Source organism: Hordeum vulgare, chromosome 2H, assembly GCF_904849725.1.
Source record: "Hordeum vulgare subsp. vulgare chromosome 2H, MorexV3_pseudomolecules_assembly, whole genome shotgun sequence".
Lineage (NCBI taxonomy): Eukaryota > Viridiplantae > Streptophyta > Magnoliopsida > Poales > Poaceae > Hordeum > Hordeum vulgare.
The window spans coordinates 421842236-421860041 of record NC_058519.1 but is presented as its reverse complement, the minus strand read 5'-3'; the positions used below and the strand labels follow the sequence as shown (position 1 = coordinate 421860041).

Sequence of the window (17806 nt, the reverse complement as noted above, 5' to 3'; positions counted from 1 at the left end):
GCAATGTTGCTTGCACCATCTTTCTGGGAAAAAATGTTTGGACTCGAACCAAAACATTTGTCTCGTATTTTTTTATATATTAACCTTTTGACATATATCTTTATAATCTTGTTTTGTTATACTTATTAGTATATGTCTGCACAACGCAAATGGCTCTTTGGCCTCCTAGGAAAATTAAATATGGGAGAATTCAGTCCAAAATGGAACTTGGTGTGAGAGTTTTTTGTGTGTGAGAGTTCCGATGAATTTCCATTCCCTGCAATTTCTCTCTCTAATAACATACTGTCTGTTCACAAATATAATATGTTTTTTTCTTCTGAATCATATATACTGTGCCCACTCATTTCATTTTGTATGTACTCCCTCTATTCATATATATAGGGTCTAATGCGTTTTTCGAGGCTAACTTTAATCATATGTTAAAGCAATAATATATGACATGCAAGTTACACAAATCATATTTCTAAATTCCTACTTGAAAAGAGCTCTCAATCTCTCAATGATATAATTTTTATATTATACATTTCATATACTATTAATCTTATTAATAGTCAACCGCAATCTTGAAAAATGCATTAGGCCCTATATATATGGATGGAGGGAGTAGTCCATATAGAAATATCCAAAACATCCTATATTTATGAACGGAGGGAGTATCATCAAGTAACAAAGTTTTTGCATCTTTTTCCTGGATGCATATGGACATGATTTTAGAAATCATTTTTTCTTCCATGGCTGCTTTTTATCTTCATTTTACCGAACTCTTAGACTACGTTCCAAGAATGCCCTCCAACATGTTTTGGAGATTTTTCTTTGAGAACTCCACCCTTCATAAATGAAACAATGAAACAACCACTAATACAGACACCCTCGGATGGATCAAGCAGCCACACATGCTAGACAAGGTCAGCGTACAAGGAACTCGTCGCCAAGTGATGACGTGTTTTGGTAATGCCCAGACTTAACAAATGCAATTTAACATTTTCATTATTGTCCATGACATATGATACAATCCATAATCACCTGGACACATGGCAGCCAAGGTCCGTGTATCGGGAACTCCAAGTCCTCGCCAAGTGACAGCGTCCTAAGCATTCAAAGGTTCTGGTAATTAAAGCATTAAAATGATCGCCCATACCTTCACTGATTCCATCTATTGAGTTAAAATAGCATTTGTTATCAAATTTACACATTCATCATCGGAGATAAATGGACACGACAAGTCTGTGCCATCTTGTTGCAGAATTTCGTTGAACACCTTACTCAAGTTCTTCGAAGTTTTCAGAGAGAATGTATCATTTTATATGGAACACCGTTTCTCACGTGGGTGCTTAAGGGCTTAAGGGCTTAAGATTTAATGTAATACGCCTACTCCCTCCATCCATATATAAAGGCCTAATGTATTTTTTAAGATTGCCTTTGACTATTAATAAGATTAATAGTATATGAAATGTATAATGTAAAAATTAGACTCCGTCCGTCCGAAAATACTTGTCCTAAAAATGTACAAAATAGATGTATCTATAACTAAAATAAGTCTAGATACATTTATTTCTAGGACAAGTATTTTCAAACGAAGGGAGTATCATTAAAAGGTCCTTTGACGTATGAATTTAAAAATATGTTTTGTGTAACTTGCATGTCATATATTGTTGCTATAACATATGGTCAAAGTTAGCCTCGAAAACACATTAGGCCCTATATATATGGATAGAGGAAGTAGAACTTTTGGGAATATCTAGATTTCGTAAGGTGACTTATGCACCTAGACAGAGGGAGTACTCCCTCCGTCACGGTTTGGAAAGCACGCTTGAAAAATCTCTGGGATCAAGGTAGTCATCGATTGGTTGTGTGATGTAGCAGGTGTAAATGCTAATGCGCCTAATCAACTGAGAAAATACTAGTACTAATGTGTGATCAACAAATTGAAAAGATGCATGCATGAGTAGTACTAGTACTAATTAATAGGAGTAATTGCTTTCGCGCCTTAAACCTTGTCTATTATGAAAACGCACGCAAGTTTAACTGTGCCTTCTAAACCGTGACGGACGAAATACTAAAGTTGTACTAAATGTGTGACAATTAATATGGATTGAAGGAAGTACTGTAGTTATTTTCTTCCTTTTGAGGGGAAAATTCACTAACAATTAATATGGATTGGAGGAAGTAGTTCTTCTCTTCCCTTTGATGGGAAAATTCAGTAGCTTAGTATGAGGGTTGAGATTCTGGTCTGATTTCACCATGCCCCTCATAGCAACTAGAACAATCATCCGTTCAATAATCAGGATTGTAGCCACACTTATGCAACACATGCTCCTGTCTTGATCAGAAGATAATGCTGGGTTTCATAGTACCATGTCCTATCCGTTCCTTGATGCCGATGAATGTGAAAAAAATATTTATGGCATAAACACGTAAAACTTGGATGCATGCAGTTATCCAGGTTAATTTTAAAAAAAAACTGGACAAGAATGAAATATTTACAACATATCAGTCTGTTCAGTAAGAAAAGCCACACGCATTTGGGTGCATGTTCAAGATTTCCTTTTTTCGTCCAGTAAACGCAATCAGTCAGCGAGAGACAGTGAACTAAATCATCCTCTGAAAGCAATGTTCGTAGTCATCACCTATGTTATTTTTGGACAGTAATAAAGCGCCCTTTTTCAAATAAAAAATTTGTTATTTTTGAACAAGGAAGGTCATAACCATTGCCATGATCAGAATGTTATCGCTTCCTGGGTAAATGGTCACTCTAAACTTCCGCCTTGAATAGATGGCCTTATTGAGTTTGTACGGAAGATTTGTCTGCACAGATTAATGATTGATAATTCTGGTGTCAGTCCAAAATGTGTTGAAAGTTCTAACCATAGGGCCAACCTTGTACAGTAGACAACAAATAGTGATCATGAGTGGATGACGCCCATCCAAAATTTCCATGTTACCTGAGCAACAATGGAGTTACCCTTTATGATTGTGCATGCCCTTCGAGATGGATTTCCTACGAGTATGTAGGTTGGTTTTTGCTCTTCAAATGTGCTTCTCGGCGGGACAAAGACTTGTACCTCCTTTCGATCTGGAGAAGCACACATTATCTTTGTTGAAAAAATTATGTCTTTCTGTTCCCAACTAATTCCTCTGAATGCCTGCCACACACCCTAGAAATAGTAGTAACTCAGTGATATAATTTACATATGTATCATGCACAACAAGGGATAATTCACGAATTATTAAGGCGGGTATTACAAATGTAGCATCATCTTCAGGCTTCCGAGGGCCAAAAAATAAAAGCCCAGACAATAAACTTACAGTATCACTAATTGTTTATTTTCTCTTATCAGCCTAATTAAGCTTATCAGGTACGTATGATATTAGACAAAGTGCTTTTATTCGAGCATCAATAGCAGACCCCGTATAATGCCCCAACCTGCAAAATAACCGTCAAAAAAGGGTCCGCGCGAAAAAAGTTGCCCGATCAGACCCTGTATCGGGCCGCGACCTTTAAAAAAATTTGCGGGGCGCGGCAAAAGTTCGCCCTCAACCTTTAGATTCACGGGGTGGGAGGCCGACCCGAGCTCGCCCCCTATCCGCAGCGAGATTTGGCGCGAGGGAAATTTCCGCGCGGTCGTTCCCGCTTCCCACCCCCTTCGCCGCAATTGCCCCGCCTCCGCCCGCTCCGGTCCATCTTCCCCGGCCATTCTTCGCCGCCATGGAAGCCTTCCAGCCGTCCCCCGTCACCGTGGTTGTCGCGCACGCACAATCCCCTCTGACAGATCTCGTCACCGGCCATGTCGCCCCCGCCGTCGCTCAAGGCACCACCGCGCCTGTCCGCAAGCGACGGGGCAGCGTCGTCGTGCAGGGCGGAAATCCGGCTGGCCCGTCGGGAAGGCACGGGTGCCGGTGCCGCGACCGCTGCGCGATCTGCCCGGCCGCCGCCGGAGAAGAAGGGTAAGGTTTTGGGGGTGAAGCCCAAGAAGGTTCCTACGAAAAGGCCGTCGACTTCATCCTCTCCCTCCGCCCCGGCAAGAGGTACCCCGACGATGCCCTTCAACGGCGCTGCTTCCACCGCAAGCGAGGTGTTCGACGAAATGGCCGGTTCGAACGATGCCACAACCGAGTTCGTCAACTTGTTGGACACCAACACCGTCGACATCGATCAAGCCCCGATCGGTGATTTCAATTAAAGTGAAATGGATGGTGGCGTGGATAGTCATGGTGGTGAAGATGAGGTGGAGGAGATAGACGAGGGGGTGTATGACCAAGCGCAAGCAGAAAAAAGCGCGAGATCGAAGAGCTATACGCTGTTCGAAAACCAAATCTTGATCAAGGCTTGGAGTGCGGTGTTTCTTGATGCGTGCACCGGCACATCTCAAACCGCCAAGAAGTACTGTCCAAGGATCAAAGATCAATACTTACGCATGATGGCAAGGTATCCCAATAGGACTCCACGCACCTTTCAGTCACTCCAAGGTCGTTGGGACGTGATCAAGCCAATTTGTAGCCGTTGGGTTGCTTGCTTGGAGCAAGTTCCAATGCTCCAAGTGGAACCGTGGAATCCGACTATGTGAGCTCGTTTTCACGTTCCAAGTTGTGCAAATCATTTGTAGCATTTGAAGTGATTGCATCATTTGATATTGTTTTCATTGTGTAGGACAAAATTGCCCAACAAAGATACACAGACATGGAAGCTTTCGAAGGCCAATTTTTTAAACTAGAGCATTGTTGGGAATTGCTAAAAAAGTGTGAGAAGTGGGAGTTGATTGAAAAGAATCCCCACCGAAGAGAGCTTCACTTACGACCATGGACGATGATGAAGATGATGATGGCCCACGAAACTTGAACAAGCCCAATGGAGACAAGAAGTCAATGGAGAAGATCAAGAGGGAACACGAGGCATCGAGCTTGCGGGACAAGTTGGAACCAGTGCCGCTGATGCTTTCAGTGCGTCCGGCTATGTTTTCCCATCAGGAGTTGGAACAAGTGCCGGTGATAAACACGGAGGCGGCGATGGCATCAATGGCGGTGGTGCGGAGTGAAGATCATGACGAGGGTGAAAAGCGACCAAGATGATGATGGATGTGGCCGTTGCTTTTGCATGAAGTCCTTTTGCGTTTGTCGTAGAAAACTATGCTTTTGTTTGCGCGCGAACTATGTTTTATTCTTTGAATCTGAACTCAATCATCGGAATCGCTGCTAAATTGGCTAATTTGGGGTTTTCCGTTTGCCGGGCAAAGCGGGCTGCGGCCGAGCAGACCCCGCGTAGCCGACTCGTAAAACATTGTGAATATGCTGTTTTACGGGTCAGCTACACAGGGTCCGCACGGCCGCAGCCCGCTTAAAACCGTTTTTCCGCAAACTGTAAACAAGTTTTGCGGGTTGACGTGGTCTGCTAGAGATGCTCTTCTGTCCTGAACTCTTCTGAAGTGTAGCATTTTTGCAGTAACCCAATTAATACGAATGAAGTGAGGATAAACAAATTGGAGCAATCTACTACTATTTCATTAGCAGAAGCAGTACAGTATTGCGTATCGCATACTTGAAGCTGAAACTTTCCTAAGCAACACCGGAGTAGACCCGAATTAAGAGGCCAAGTTGACTTGATGATGATGCAATCTCTCACTCAGAATTAAACCAGAGCAGATAGCCAAGCTGGAATCATCACCTCGCTACACCTGGCAGTGACCAGAGTGCTCCCGGAGGCGTCGAGGAGCGCCCTCCCTCCGCACCTTCGGCCGCAGCCGTCCGCCGCTGTGACGCGAAAGGCGAGGCCCCCGGACGGGTCGTGCACCGCCATGTCGCCACCGCCCCCGAGGCGCTTCTTGACGACCGTCAGATCGACCGGGACGACGGGCGCCGCCATGGGTACCGGCGGTGGGGCAGCGGCCGCGGCGTTTGACCTGTCCATCGCAAGGCGTTGGTTTAGGAAAAGGTGGTCGGTGGGGGCAGGAAGGAAAGGCGGATGATTCAAGAGTGGGTGGAAGAAGCGAAGAGGAGGCGAAATGTTTTTGGCTGGAGAGTGCTTGCAAGTTAGCGTTTGGCTTCTCCCTTGTCATTTGGCGAGGCCGACCAGAACCAGCTGACGTGGTCATTGGCATCTGATTATTCTTCCTTGAGCGGAATCAGATGTGCGTGATTAGGGCATCTTGGACGCCGTCCGTCAAATCGGGTACGCAAAACGTCCGTCGGATTCCGGGGACAGTGGACCCTATGCACCAAATATTTGTCCACATTTCAAGCGAATATTTAAACAACTAGACGAAATCATAAAAACGGATGAAATTTAAGCAAGTTTCATATATTACCTGCAAAACAGCCGCTATTTAACAGAGTCAACTAAGGCCCTGTTTGGAACCACCCAGATTATATAATACAGTTTTTATAATCTATTATGTCTCCACACATGACAGATTATGGTGTAGATTATAAAAACTAAATAGACAGATTATTAAAAACTCATAATCTACTCTACACCAGCTAAAATCAGATTATGGATTGCTAATGACCTATTACCCTTGTAAAGTTGAAGATAATTACAATCCTACCACCGCCACCCTCCTCTTTTAAAAAAAAAACAGGGGGCAGACAGGTCATTATGCAATGTAAAACCCGGATTACATTTTATATAATCTGGCCTCCAAACATGTCCACCTGGATTATTTTTATAAACCAGATTATATAATCTACCTTCATAATCCAGATTATCATAATCTATTGTGGTTTCAAACATGGCCTAACTTTTTTTAGAAGTTAAATTAAATTACACGAGGTACCGGACGGTGACCTCATAGGCACGGCCTTTGAGGCCACCAACACCTCCGGCGTCATCCCCGATGCCGCGGTCGTTGTTCTTCGAGCTCACGACTACCCAGGGATCGTGGTAGCCCTCAGCGTTCGTCACCGTGCGTACACGGTGAAGCCGCTCCTCCTCGCGCACACGATTGGCATGTCTGGCTTTTGATGACGGTTAGACGCACACTCCGGCCCACGTCGCCCACCTTGTCAGGGAAGGCAAGGTAGAACTATAATGACACAAAACTAAGACCCCCATTATTTTGTTATACTATTATTTATCTTGCATGTTGTGTGTGATGCTTGTCTTTAATTTATTTCTGCATCATGTCATCATCTTCATATCTTGTGATGGTTGTTTTTTTATTTGATCATGTGTTTGCAACTCCATCTACTTCTCCTTTTGATCCTGCAAAACTCTTATTCCAACTACCATCAAGATCTTGCAAAACTTAAATTTTGCCCAAAGCCATCTTCCGATTTCTTCTTCGTTTATTCATGTTTTACGTGTCATTTTTTACTTTCATAAAAAAAATGCTACAAAAATGTTCATAAATCACTACATAAGTGTAGAACATGCTCCCGAGAGTTTCATCCATGTTGCAATCATCTAGATGGAATTCAATCTGAGAAAAGATTGGTTTTAATTCAAAATCATTTACATTTTTATCTTCAAATACTGCTCCAACTAATTTTATCAAACCCCCCATATTTTCATGGTCACGGAAAACTATCTCTCCTATGGAAACTCCCACTCTACCCTCCTCTTTCTTTTCCTCCAAGTCTGTTGAGAGAGAGAGAGAGAGGAGATAGAGAGATAGAGAGATAGAGAGAAAGGGGGAGAGGGAGGGAGGGAGAGAGAGGACAGAGAGAGAGGGGGAGAGATTGAGAGAAAGGGGGAGACCAGCCAAGCCATCCAACCAAACCCCCCTCTCTTTGGATCATTTCTCACCCAGCCACCCTCTTACACCCGCTCATGTACGCCCATCTAGATTTACGGGACGCAACTAATAGAGTCTGGCTACAGGAGGCCGACATCCACCTTTTCGTCCTCCTCCCGCTCGCCATAGCCACAACACAAGTGAAAATGCTAGTTATAGACTAGAGGGGGTGAATAGGTATGAAAAACTTTTAAATAGTAAATGTCTTCGAAATGAGCGAAAGCGAACCAGGATTAGATAGGGGTCACGGTCAAGGTGTGCTTCACAGAAGTGTGCAAACGTGGGCTAGCTTCAGGTGAGTCCAGATGTATCTGCAAGTAGTCTGCAAACGAATCCAAACTATGAGATCCAAGTGATTCTGCCGCGGACATGTACATGTGAAAGCATTAGAGATGCTAGGGGAATATGAGAGGTCATATGCATTCTCAGAAGATTTTGAAGATAAAAACATGGTGTGAATATAATGACCTGATATCGCAAGGACATTCACTTTTGCATATGATAAGTTGATTCCCGACTTGTGAAAATTCGAGAAATCGCACAAATGGGGAATCAAGCCATATTTTCAACATAAGTGAAAGCACTTCGCAAGTTATGAGATAGTTGTTTGAGTGCTGTCAAAAAGAAAGTGGGAAAACATCAGTCGAAGATATTGGAATTTTTATGGATCAAACAAGTGGTAAAAATGAGATGTTATTTACCACTACGAAGAACATGAAGAACAGATCGTCAAGGCGGGGAAGTTGATCGATTCAATATGCCACACCATAACTTGGTGGCAGCAGACATCTACGGCGATGGCGGAGCGAAGACAATCGCGGTCGGCGTGAGTATGAAGACGAAGGGGTCGCGAGAGTCAAGCGCTTCTCCTTCGCCGATGATGGAATCATGTTGCGGCGCTACGTTTTGAGAGCTTGAGAGCGAAGGCGAGAGAGATGGGAATGTAATAAATGACTTGGCGGCTAGAATATTTATATGATATATTCAAATGACATGTGTCACAAACTCGAAGTCAAGAGAAAAAACAGATTCAACTTGAAGATAAACTTTGTTTCTTGAAGACATGAGTAAAAGTTGTAAAGATAAAGCAATGTATTCAAGAGGGGGTGGTGGCGTTACCCATCGTATAAGAATGTTAGACCCACACACGGTGCACAATTATCATGGTTCTTTGAAGTCATATTCTTCGTTAATGTATTCACATTAAGAGTGCACATCTTCATTATTTCGTGTGTTGTGCATCAAACTCATCAAAGTGCATAAGCGTTAGGATGTATGTCCGTTCACATGACATTTGAGGACTCTAACATATTTAGCTCACACCACAACTTGCAAAACCACTTCTCATCCAAAGGCTTCGTGAAGATATCAGCTAGCTGCTCTTATGTCTTCACATGCTCGATAATAATGTCTCCCTTTGACACATGATCACGAACAAAATGATGGTGAATCTGAATGTGCTTTGTCTTCGAGTAGTGTACTGGGTTGTGGGCGATCTTGATGGTAATCTCAATGTCGCAGTAGAGTGGTACTTTATTTTTGTTACTGCCATAGTCCATGTGGGTTTGCTTCATCCAGAGAAGCTGAGTACAGCAGGCACCAACAACAATGTATTGGGATTCAACCATGGATAGTGAGACGCAGTTTTGCTTCTTGGAAGACGAACATACAAGAGATCGACCCAGAAAGTGATAAGTGTGTGACGAAGATAGCGTCTGCTATTGCGTCCGCAATAGCGCTCACTATCAATCAAATTAAATGCCATTACTTTTTGTTCATGTTCTAGTGATATAAACAAGAATCTAGTGTTTTTATAAGTCCGCGATGCAGACATAGCACCCGCAATATCAACAGATATCTGCATTCCGCTACACGAAAGCCAATCCGCTACCAGCCTGCTATCTGCTATTTAAAACCATGCTGATGTAGACTTGCGATCAACTCTATCTCCATCAAAATCAGAATCTGAGTAGCCAATGATATCAAACTTCAAGCCCTTTGGATACCATAATCCTAGCATTGGGGTGTGAGCCAAATATCAAAGGGTTCACTTCACTGTGAGGTGATCTGATTCCTTTGGTGCCGCTTGAAATTGGGCACACATGCAAACACTAAGCATTATACCTGGCCTAGATGCACATAGGTACAACAAAAATCCAATCATGGAACGATATACCTTTTGATCAAAATTTGTACCATTTTCGTCAGTGCCGAGGTGGCCGTTGGTTGACATCGGTGTTTTGTAGCCTTTGCAGTCTTGCATGTCAAACTTCTTGAGGCAGTCCTTAAGGTACTTCTCCTGAGATATGAAGATGCCATTGGGTTTTTGTCGAATTTAAAGCCCTAGAAAGAACTTTAGCTCTCCCATCATCGACATCCGATATTGCTCTTGCATCATGAAGATAAACTCATCACTCTATCAATTGTTAGTACAACCGAATATAATGTCGTCCACATAGATTTGACATGCAAATAACTCATTGTCTTAAGATTTGGTAAAGAGTGGGGGATCGAGTGAACCAGGTTTGAAGCCTTTGTTCATGAGAAACTCCTTGAGTGTGTCATACGACGCTCTTGATGCTTACTTTAAGCCATATAGTGCCTTGCTGAGCATGTAGACTTTGTCAGGATGCTTTGGGTCTTCGAACCCTGGTCGTTGAGCAACATATACTTCTTCCTCAATCTTACCATTGAGGAATGCACTTTTCACATCCATTTGATATAGGCTTATGTCATGATGGTTAGCATAAGCAAGCAATATGTGTATGGCTTCGAGCCTAGCAACAAATGCAAACGTTTCCTTGAAGTCAATACCCTTAACATGTGTGTAGCCTTGAGCGACAAGACGTGCTTTGCTTCTGAAAACCTGACTGGATTCGTATTGCTTGTTGCGATAGATCCACTTGGTGCCTATGATGCTGTGCTTGCGTGGATCTGGTCGCTTGAAAAGTTCCCACCCATTGTTGTGCTCGAATTGATGAAGCTCTTCTTGCATAGATTGATCCATTCCGGTTCCAGGAAGGCTTCAGCTGCCTTTGTGGGTTCAGAGATAGAGACAAAAGCAAAGTGCCAACAAAAGTTATCTAGTTTAGTGGATCTTGAGCGAGTGAGAGGACCTGGTGCATTAATGCTATCGAGCATCTTCTCAATTTGAACTTTGTTGGCAACTCGAGTATGAGCCAGTCGAAGACTTTATTGTTGATGTTGAGCATTGTATTATTGTCAGCACCATTATCTTCAGGTGCAGCATTGCCTTCTCCATGGGTAGATGGAGGAATGATGACTTCTTCAACTTTAGGTTCGTCGGGCATGAGTTCACCGATGCCCATCAGCCTAATAGTTTCTTCACATGGAAGTTCATCTGGCATAGGAGGAGGTGCTCTCTTTGCGAGCCATTAGTTTCATCGAATCGCACATCCACAGTTTCAACCACTTTGTTATGAAAAGTGTTGAAGACCCTGTAGGTGTGTGAATCCTTTCTGTACCCAAGCATGAAACCCTCATGTGCTTTCAGTGCAAATTTTGAAGTGTGATGTGGATCCCTTATCCAGCACCTTGCACCGAAGACTCTGAAATAACTTACATTGCGTTTCTTACCAGTGACTAACTCATATAATGTTTTCTTGAAGCTCGATTGATGATGTGGCATGCAGTGTCAATGGCTTCAGGACAAAGTCTTCGTGGTGTGTTGTATTCATCAAGCATGGTACATGACATCTCAATAAGAGTCATGTTCTTGCATTCCATAACACCATTTTGCTGAGGTGTGTATGGAGCAGAGAACTCATGAGTGACACCAAGAGTGTTGAGATAGGTGTTGAGTCCAGTGTTATTGAACTCGGTGCCATTGTCACTCCTAATGTGCTTGAACTTGACGTCGTAGTTGGTCATGCACCCATTCGCAAAGCGCCTGAAGACATCTTGCACTTTGTTTTGTAAAGTAAAATGTGCACCCAGGTATAACTCAAAAATAACGAAGCCATATAAATTTACAATGGTAGAGAAAGTAGAAATATGAGTAGGGATGAATAAGTCCATATGGAGCAGTTTGAAGGGACGAGTGGTCGTGATGATTGTCTTCGAGGGATGTTTGGCCCTGGTCATCTTCCCAGCTTCACATGCACCACATAGATGATCTTCCTTAAATATCTTGTCTTCGATTCTCGGATGTTATAGTACGACCATCCTTTTCTATATCTTTCTCATGAATGAGATTCGTTTGAATTGCCGTCTCGGGCTTAGTCAATAAGTGACTCACAAGTTGATTGCACTAGCAGAAGCGTCTTGGGTTATAGGGATACGCGCATAGAATATTCATCATTATCTAGGATTGCTAGAGTACTAGCTTGAAATTGAAAATAATTTTTAGCTTTCTGTACTTTTTTATATAGTTTTGAAGAATATTTCCATATTCCAAATCATTAGACTCTACACAACCCATATATTGATCATAGACCTCCTCCTTAAACGATTCATATGCCTTATCGTAATTTATGTATTTCGCATAATGGAATGCAGTGGAGGTATAAAAACAAACCCTCTCATGTGATGTTAGCTCTTCACTAACTACAAAACTTTACTCCCTCGACGCCAATGATAATATTCTTCTTTGCAAGAGTATGCAAGTTCCGCATGCTAGCATGTCCTAGCCGTTGATGCCATATTCAACATTCTGAAGCTTTGGCTAGAAGACATGTGGCAACGAGTGGTCATGCAGAGAAATCTACCATGTATAGATCACCTCATCGAAAACCTTTGAAGACTTTGGTTTTGTTAGAAGTCGTTAACACAACACATTGTAATTTGTTAAATGTGACAAGCATGTCTAGATCACAAAGCATTGAGACAGACATGAAGTTGTAACCAAGGGATTCGACAAGCATCACTTTGTCTATGTGCCAATCCCTTGTGACAACAACTCTACCTAGCCCCAGTACTTTGCTGCTACTTTTGTCGGCAAAGACGGTGTGATCTTTGGTAGGAGAACGAAGAGTTGAATCCATCAATAGGCTTTGGTCACCAATAATGTGACTAGTGCATCCACTATCCATAGTCCACTTGGTTGGATTGGATTTATCTTCCCGCACTGAGAATTAAACTTGTTCACCAAGGCATGCAATAGTATCGTGCATTGATGAAGATATTGCAATACATGTTTGACAATAAACATGGAAGTTATAAATGCTAAAACCATTTGCATTAGATTCATTGCATCCAGACAAGAATACTTTGGGGGGGGGGGGCCCAGATATAATCTTCAGGTTGTATCATATTCGATCTGGAGACCCGATGCTGCAAGAAGATATTAGTTCTTCTTAAGCACCAACATCTGAAGGGGTGTTTTAGAAGCAATGAGCCTTAGTGCAGCATCATAGAATTTGTGCAATGAAGCCCTAATAGTACGCTTCATAGTAGGGATAGAGTACTCAAAAGAATATGCAGAGAAATTCTTAGTTTTATGAACATAACGGTTCATGCCATAGTGCTCATACTCATGAGTGTTTTCAGTCCTTCCCTGCGAAACATAGTTGTTAGCATGATCGTATGAAGATATTTGTCTTCGTAAAGACTTTGATTGGGTTTGTCTTCTTCCTAAGAGATGTCGTCATGCCATTTACAGTAAGCTTCTAAAGAAGACATTTGGGAACCCAGATCCTCTTCATAAGACATCCGTTCTTGCTGTCAGTTCCAATAAATCTGGCAAACATTTCACCATTTTGACATTTGAACAGTTTACAATTGGAGTCCAAAGTCTCATCAATAATGATAGGATTATCACAATTAAAACCAGATGATGTGGATGGATCAACTGATGGGCCCTTTGTAGCAACCCATGCAGTTTTGGGGTACTGCTCAGGCTTCTAGTAGGATCCATCGATGTTGATGTTTGTTTTGAAACCAACACCCTCTTCCCTAGAGTTTTTGTTCAACATTGTATTCGTGAGGACATCACACAAAATTTGATGTCCCTTCAGACTTTTGTACATGCCTGTTTCAAGCAATGTCTTCAACCTGTCATTGTCATTAGTGATAACAGTGGTTTCCCTAGATGAGGGGTTATATATCGTAGATATAATTTAAGATAATGCATTTTCAGAATCATTTGAACATTCAACATTTGAATCATTAGCTTCACGATCAAGGCATTTTAAGCATGGAGCATTAAATTCATCATGAGCGGTACTAATCTGTTCTGCCAGGAGTAAGTCGTTTTCCTTTCGAAGATCCTCATGAGCTTCTCTCAACTTCTCAAGATCTCTCTTTATTTCAATATATTCATCAGAAAGCTTCTCATGATCAGTTGTGAGAATATCATGACGACTTTGGAGATCCTCAAACCTTGAACGAAGACTTTGCATGTCTTCAGCCATAGTTTCGTTCAGACTCATCTCTTCGCGTAACAGCTCATTGCTTTTCTCTAGAGATTTTTGCATTTTATCCATAGCATTCTATTGTTTAGTGCCAATATTGACAAGCTTAGAATAGATAGGTGTCAAGTCATCATCAGATTCATTTCTCTATCAGAGTCATGACATTAAGATTTTGAGGATACCTTGGAACCTTTTGCCATGAAGCAGTAGGCTAGAGCTTAGTCGTCGTCACTGAAATCAGCGTTGATGAGGGGGCCATTATCGTCGATTTCAAAGACATATGTAGCAATAGATGCAGAAGCCATAGCCAAACCAACAACTTAAGTATTCGACTCCTCCTGAGATTCTTCTTCAGCTTCAGACTTAGATTCGGCTTTAGAATCCATTTCCTTGCAATAAAAGCATGAGCTTTGCCAGATGAACTCTTCTTGTGTGATGAAGGCTTGGATGAAGACTTGTGATGCTTCTTCTTGTTGTTGTTTACAGAATCATAGTCCTTGCTCTTTTTCTTGGATTCCTTATCCCATCAAGGACAATCAGCAATGAAGTGACCTACTTTCTTGGACTTGTGATAGGTTTGCTTCTTTTTGTCACGCCAAGACATTTGTCTAGACTTCTTGGAGTCTAGCCTTGAAGATTTTCCAAAGCGCTTGGATTTGGTGAACTTCAAAAACTTCCTCATGAGCAAAGTGAGTTCTTTGCCAATGTCTTCGCACCATCGGAACTGCATTCAGATTCTTCTTCTTGAGTTGAAGATACTGCTTTTGCCTTTAGGGCACGAGAGTGACTATAACTGGTGTTAGAGCATATTTCTCCATATGTGGTTTTGGTAATTGATGGCAATCCCTATGGACTAATGGTTGCCTTAAGTTATATTCAAATGATTTGTCCATATGCACTTCTTGATGTCCATCTGTTGGTTTCAAGGAGTTTATATGATGACCAAGGTGGTATTCAAGGTATTATCCACAGAATGGTCATAAAGATACAAGGTTGATCAATACTAAGTCAAAGGGTAAATCAAGTTGATCAAGACACAAAGCATACAAGATGTACCGAGAGGGATCAAGTGATCCATGGTATGGTAAGCATTGTCTATTACGCTTTTGTGTACTAACCCATGGTCTTCGTGAGAGTTCTATGTGGGGTTAGGTGTGTTTCCATGGGCTCACGTCAAGAGGAAGATCTCATACAACCCATGGAGGATGACGTCAAGTGGTGATCATCATCAATATTGCAGTGTGCAAGTTCAAGTGGATCATCACGAAGATATCTTTCTTGAAGCTTGTCGTCCATTGTGGTGGCAATGGACTTGTGAAGATGTTCCAAAGAGTGGCTCACCCATAGTGAGTATGGGGGAGCAATCAACTAGTGTTCATCAAGACAACGCAGTCAAGAAAGGTGGTCCATCTTGAGGAAGTCAAGATTCATCATATTCTAGCTCAAGTGGACTATTTGCAAGGTATAGGTTTGCCCTTGATAGGTTTCTCTATTTTAGAATAGATTGTCGTACTGTCAAGGGGGGTTCTCAAGTGAGTAGCTTGATCGTTTCATTCATTGAGAGATCAAACCATTTGCATCCTTGCACCATCTTTATTGGTTCTTGTTTGGTGATTCTCTTTCTGAGTTGTAGAGCTTATGGTCATCTTCATGACAAGCTCGAGTTCATCAAAAACGGAGTCCATATGCATCTTCTATGATGTTTTCAATGTTGGAAGTTTTTGCCGGTTCTTCATTCATAGAGGTTTCACATATCTATATCATTGGTATTTTCATAACTGTCTCTTCTTAAGATTTCATGTCGCTGTTGGATAGCCCTTGTTGTCCTGAATCGAACAAGCTTGAGTTGCTCAATTTGGAGCTCGTATGCAAAAGTTATGGTATTTCATGTTTTCTTCGAGCGGTTGTACCGCTGCCCCGAGCAGTTCTACTGTCCGCACCCTGAGCGGTTGAACCGGCCCAGCACCGGTCCACAACCAGACAAGGTTCTATTGTGCTGCGGTGGTTGGGCAGTGGTGGCCTGGTTGTACCGCTATATTAGTATAGCCGGTACTATCGGTGTTCCAGGCAGTTGTACCGCTTGGGACATAGCCGTGTCGAGAAGCCGCGGTAGGTGGAACCGCTGGCCAACCTTCTGTTGTGGTATGGTTGTTGGGTGGTGGCTGGGTGGTTGTACCGCTAAAATAGGCAGCCCGTTTGTACCGCCCTGGCAACCGGTTGAACCACTGCCGTGTAAAAACGGCTGTAACGGTGAGTTTCATGAGGGGCTATTTAAGGGGGTCTTCTTCCCCAATGGTTCCCCGTGTGTTGAGCCCGTGTTTGCCCCCTATTGTTGACCTTCTTAGAGCTTGCTAACTCTCAATCCCTCCAATGATTCTTGCTAATTCTTGAGGGAAAAGAGAGAGGAGATCTAGATCCACAGCTCCACCAATCACTTTCTCCTCTATGTGAGGGGAACCCCTTGGATCTTGATCTTGGAGTTCTTTGTGAGCTCCTTGTTCTTCCTCTCATATTCCTCCATAGATTTTGTTGTTGTGGAGGGATTTGAGTGTGAGGGAATTGACCACTCCGTGTGTTCTTTCCATTGCATTAGCTGTATCAGTTTGAGTTCTCCACGGTGATACGTGGAAGTGAAGTTTGAGAAGCTTGTTACCCTTGGGTACTTGGTACCCTAGAAAGTGTTCTTCGTGGATGCTTTGGCGTCCTAGAAGCTTGGTGGTGCCTCGGAGCTCAATCATTGTGGTGTAAAGCTTGGGCAAGCGTCGAGGTCTCCAACTAAGTTGTGGAGATTGCCTCGAGTATTTGAGGTCATCACAAAGCCACAGTCCATTGTGGTGAAGCTTCGTGGTGTTGTTGGGAGCCTCCAATTAAGTTGTGAAGATTTCCCCAACCTTGTTTGTACGGTTTTGGTGACCGCCCTCAAGGGTGCCTTAGTGGGAGCATCCAAGCTTAAAGGGTGATGTAACACAACAACGACAAGTATTTCCCTCAGTTAAGAAACCAAGATATTAGTCCAGTAGGAAGATCCACAAGACTATGCAAACAACTGTAACACCCTAAAAATTTAACCATGATTTTATTTACTAAAATTTGGCCATGATTATTTAACTTTTTTATTTCTTGGGTTTTCTGGTGATTTCACATCCACATATTCTCTCTGATTTATAAAAATTTCTCCTCCAAGTGCAAGTTTTTGAAAAGTATGATATGACTTGAGTGCTTGCCTCAATACTTTTCCTTTCATTTGGCAAGTTCAGTGAAGACCTTTTTATAAATATTTTTCCAATTTTCACTTATTCAGAAATGGCTCTTTAATTCCTTTAAATACCTTATTTGCACTTCAACCATTTGTTAACTTATTTTAAAAATTCCACAAAAATTTGTAGATGACCTATGATGTCCCTCAACCAATTTTATGCAAAAACCTAGCCAAGTGTTTTGGAAAACTTGAGAATATTATCTTATTTTCTATTCTGGTCTAGATGGTATTTTGAACTACAACCACTGGATATGCTCTTTCAAAATTTTTGCAAAGAATTGGGAGATGTCAAGGGGTGCATATAAATCACTTTTATGCAAAAAAATCCACTTTGGTCCTTTGAAAAATTTGAGCACTGATACGTCTCCAACGTATCTATAATTTTTTATGGTTCCATGCTATTATCTTGTCAAAGTTTGGATGTTTGGTATGCCTTTTATATCTTTTTT

The 17806-nt window shown here is 42.2% G+C and overlaps 1 protein-coding gene across 1 annotated transcript; it reads right to left on the bottom strand.

Annotated features, from left to right (window-relative positions):
• Positions 1–2477: 2477 nt before the first annotated feature.
• Positions 2478–6046, bottom strand: LOC123426490 (protein LURP-one-related 7). Its single transcript, XM_045110330.1, has 3 exons — positions 5660–6046; positions 2943–3155; positions 2478–2805 (listed from the first exon to the last, which is right to left on the bottom strand). The coding sequence occupies exons 1-3, from the start codon at positions 5900–5902 to the stop codon at positions 2680–2682; spliced, it is 582 nt and encodes a 193-aa protein (XP_044966265.1). The 5' UTR covers positions 5903–6046; the 3' UTR covers positions 2478–2679.
• Positions 6047–17806: the final 11760 nt, after the last annotated feature.

Excerpts from the sequence above, each read along its gene's own strand:
- LOC123426490 (XM_045110330.1), bottom strand. The coding sequence starts at position 5,902 with ATGGACAGGTCAAACGCCGCGGCCGCTGCCCCACCGCCGGTACCCATG. Across the intron at positions 3,156-5,659 it reads TCACTGCCAGGTGTAGCGAG|GGTGTGTGGCAGGCATTCAG; the intron begins GTGATGATTCCA and ends TACTATTTCTAG. Across the intron at positions 2,806-2,942 it reads GTAACTCCATTGTTGCTCAG|ACAAATCTTCCGTACAAACT; the intron begins GTAACATGGAAA and ends TAATCTGTGCAG.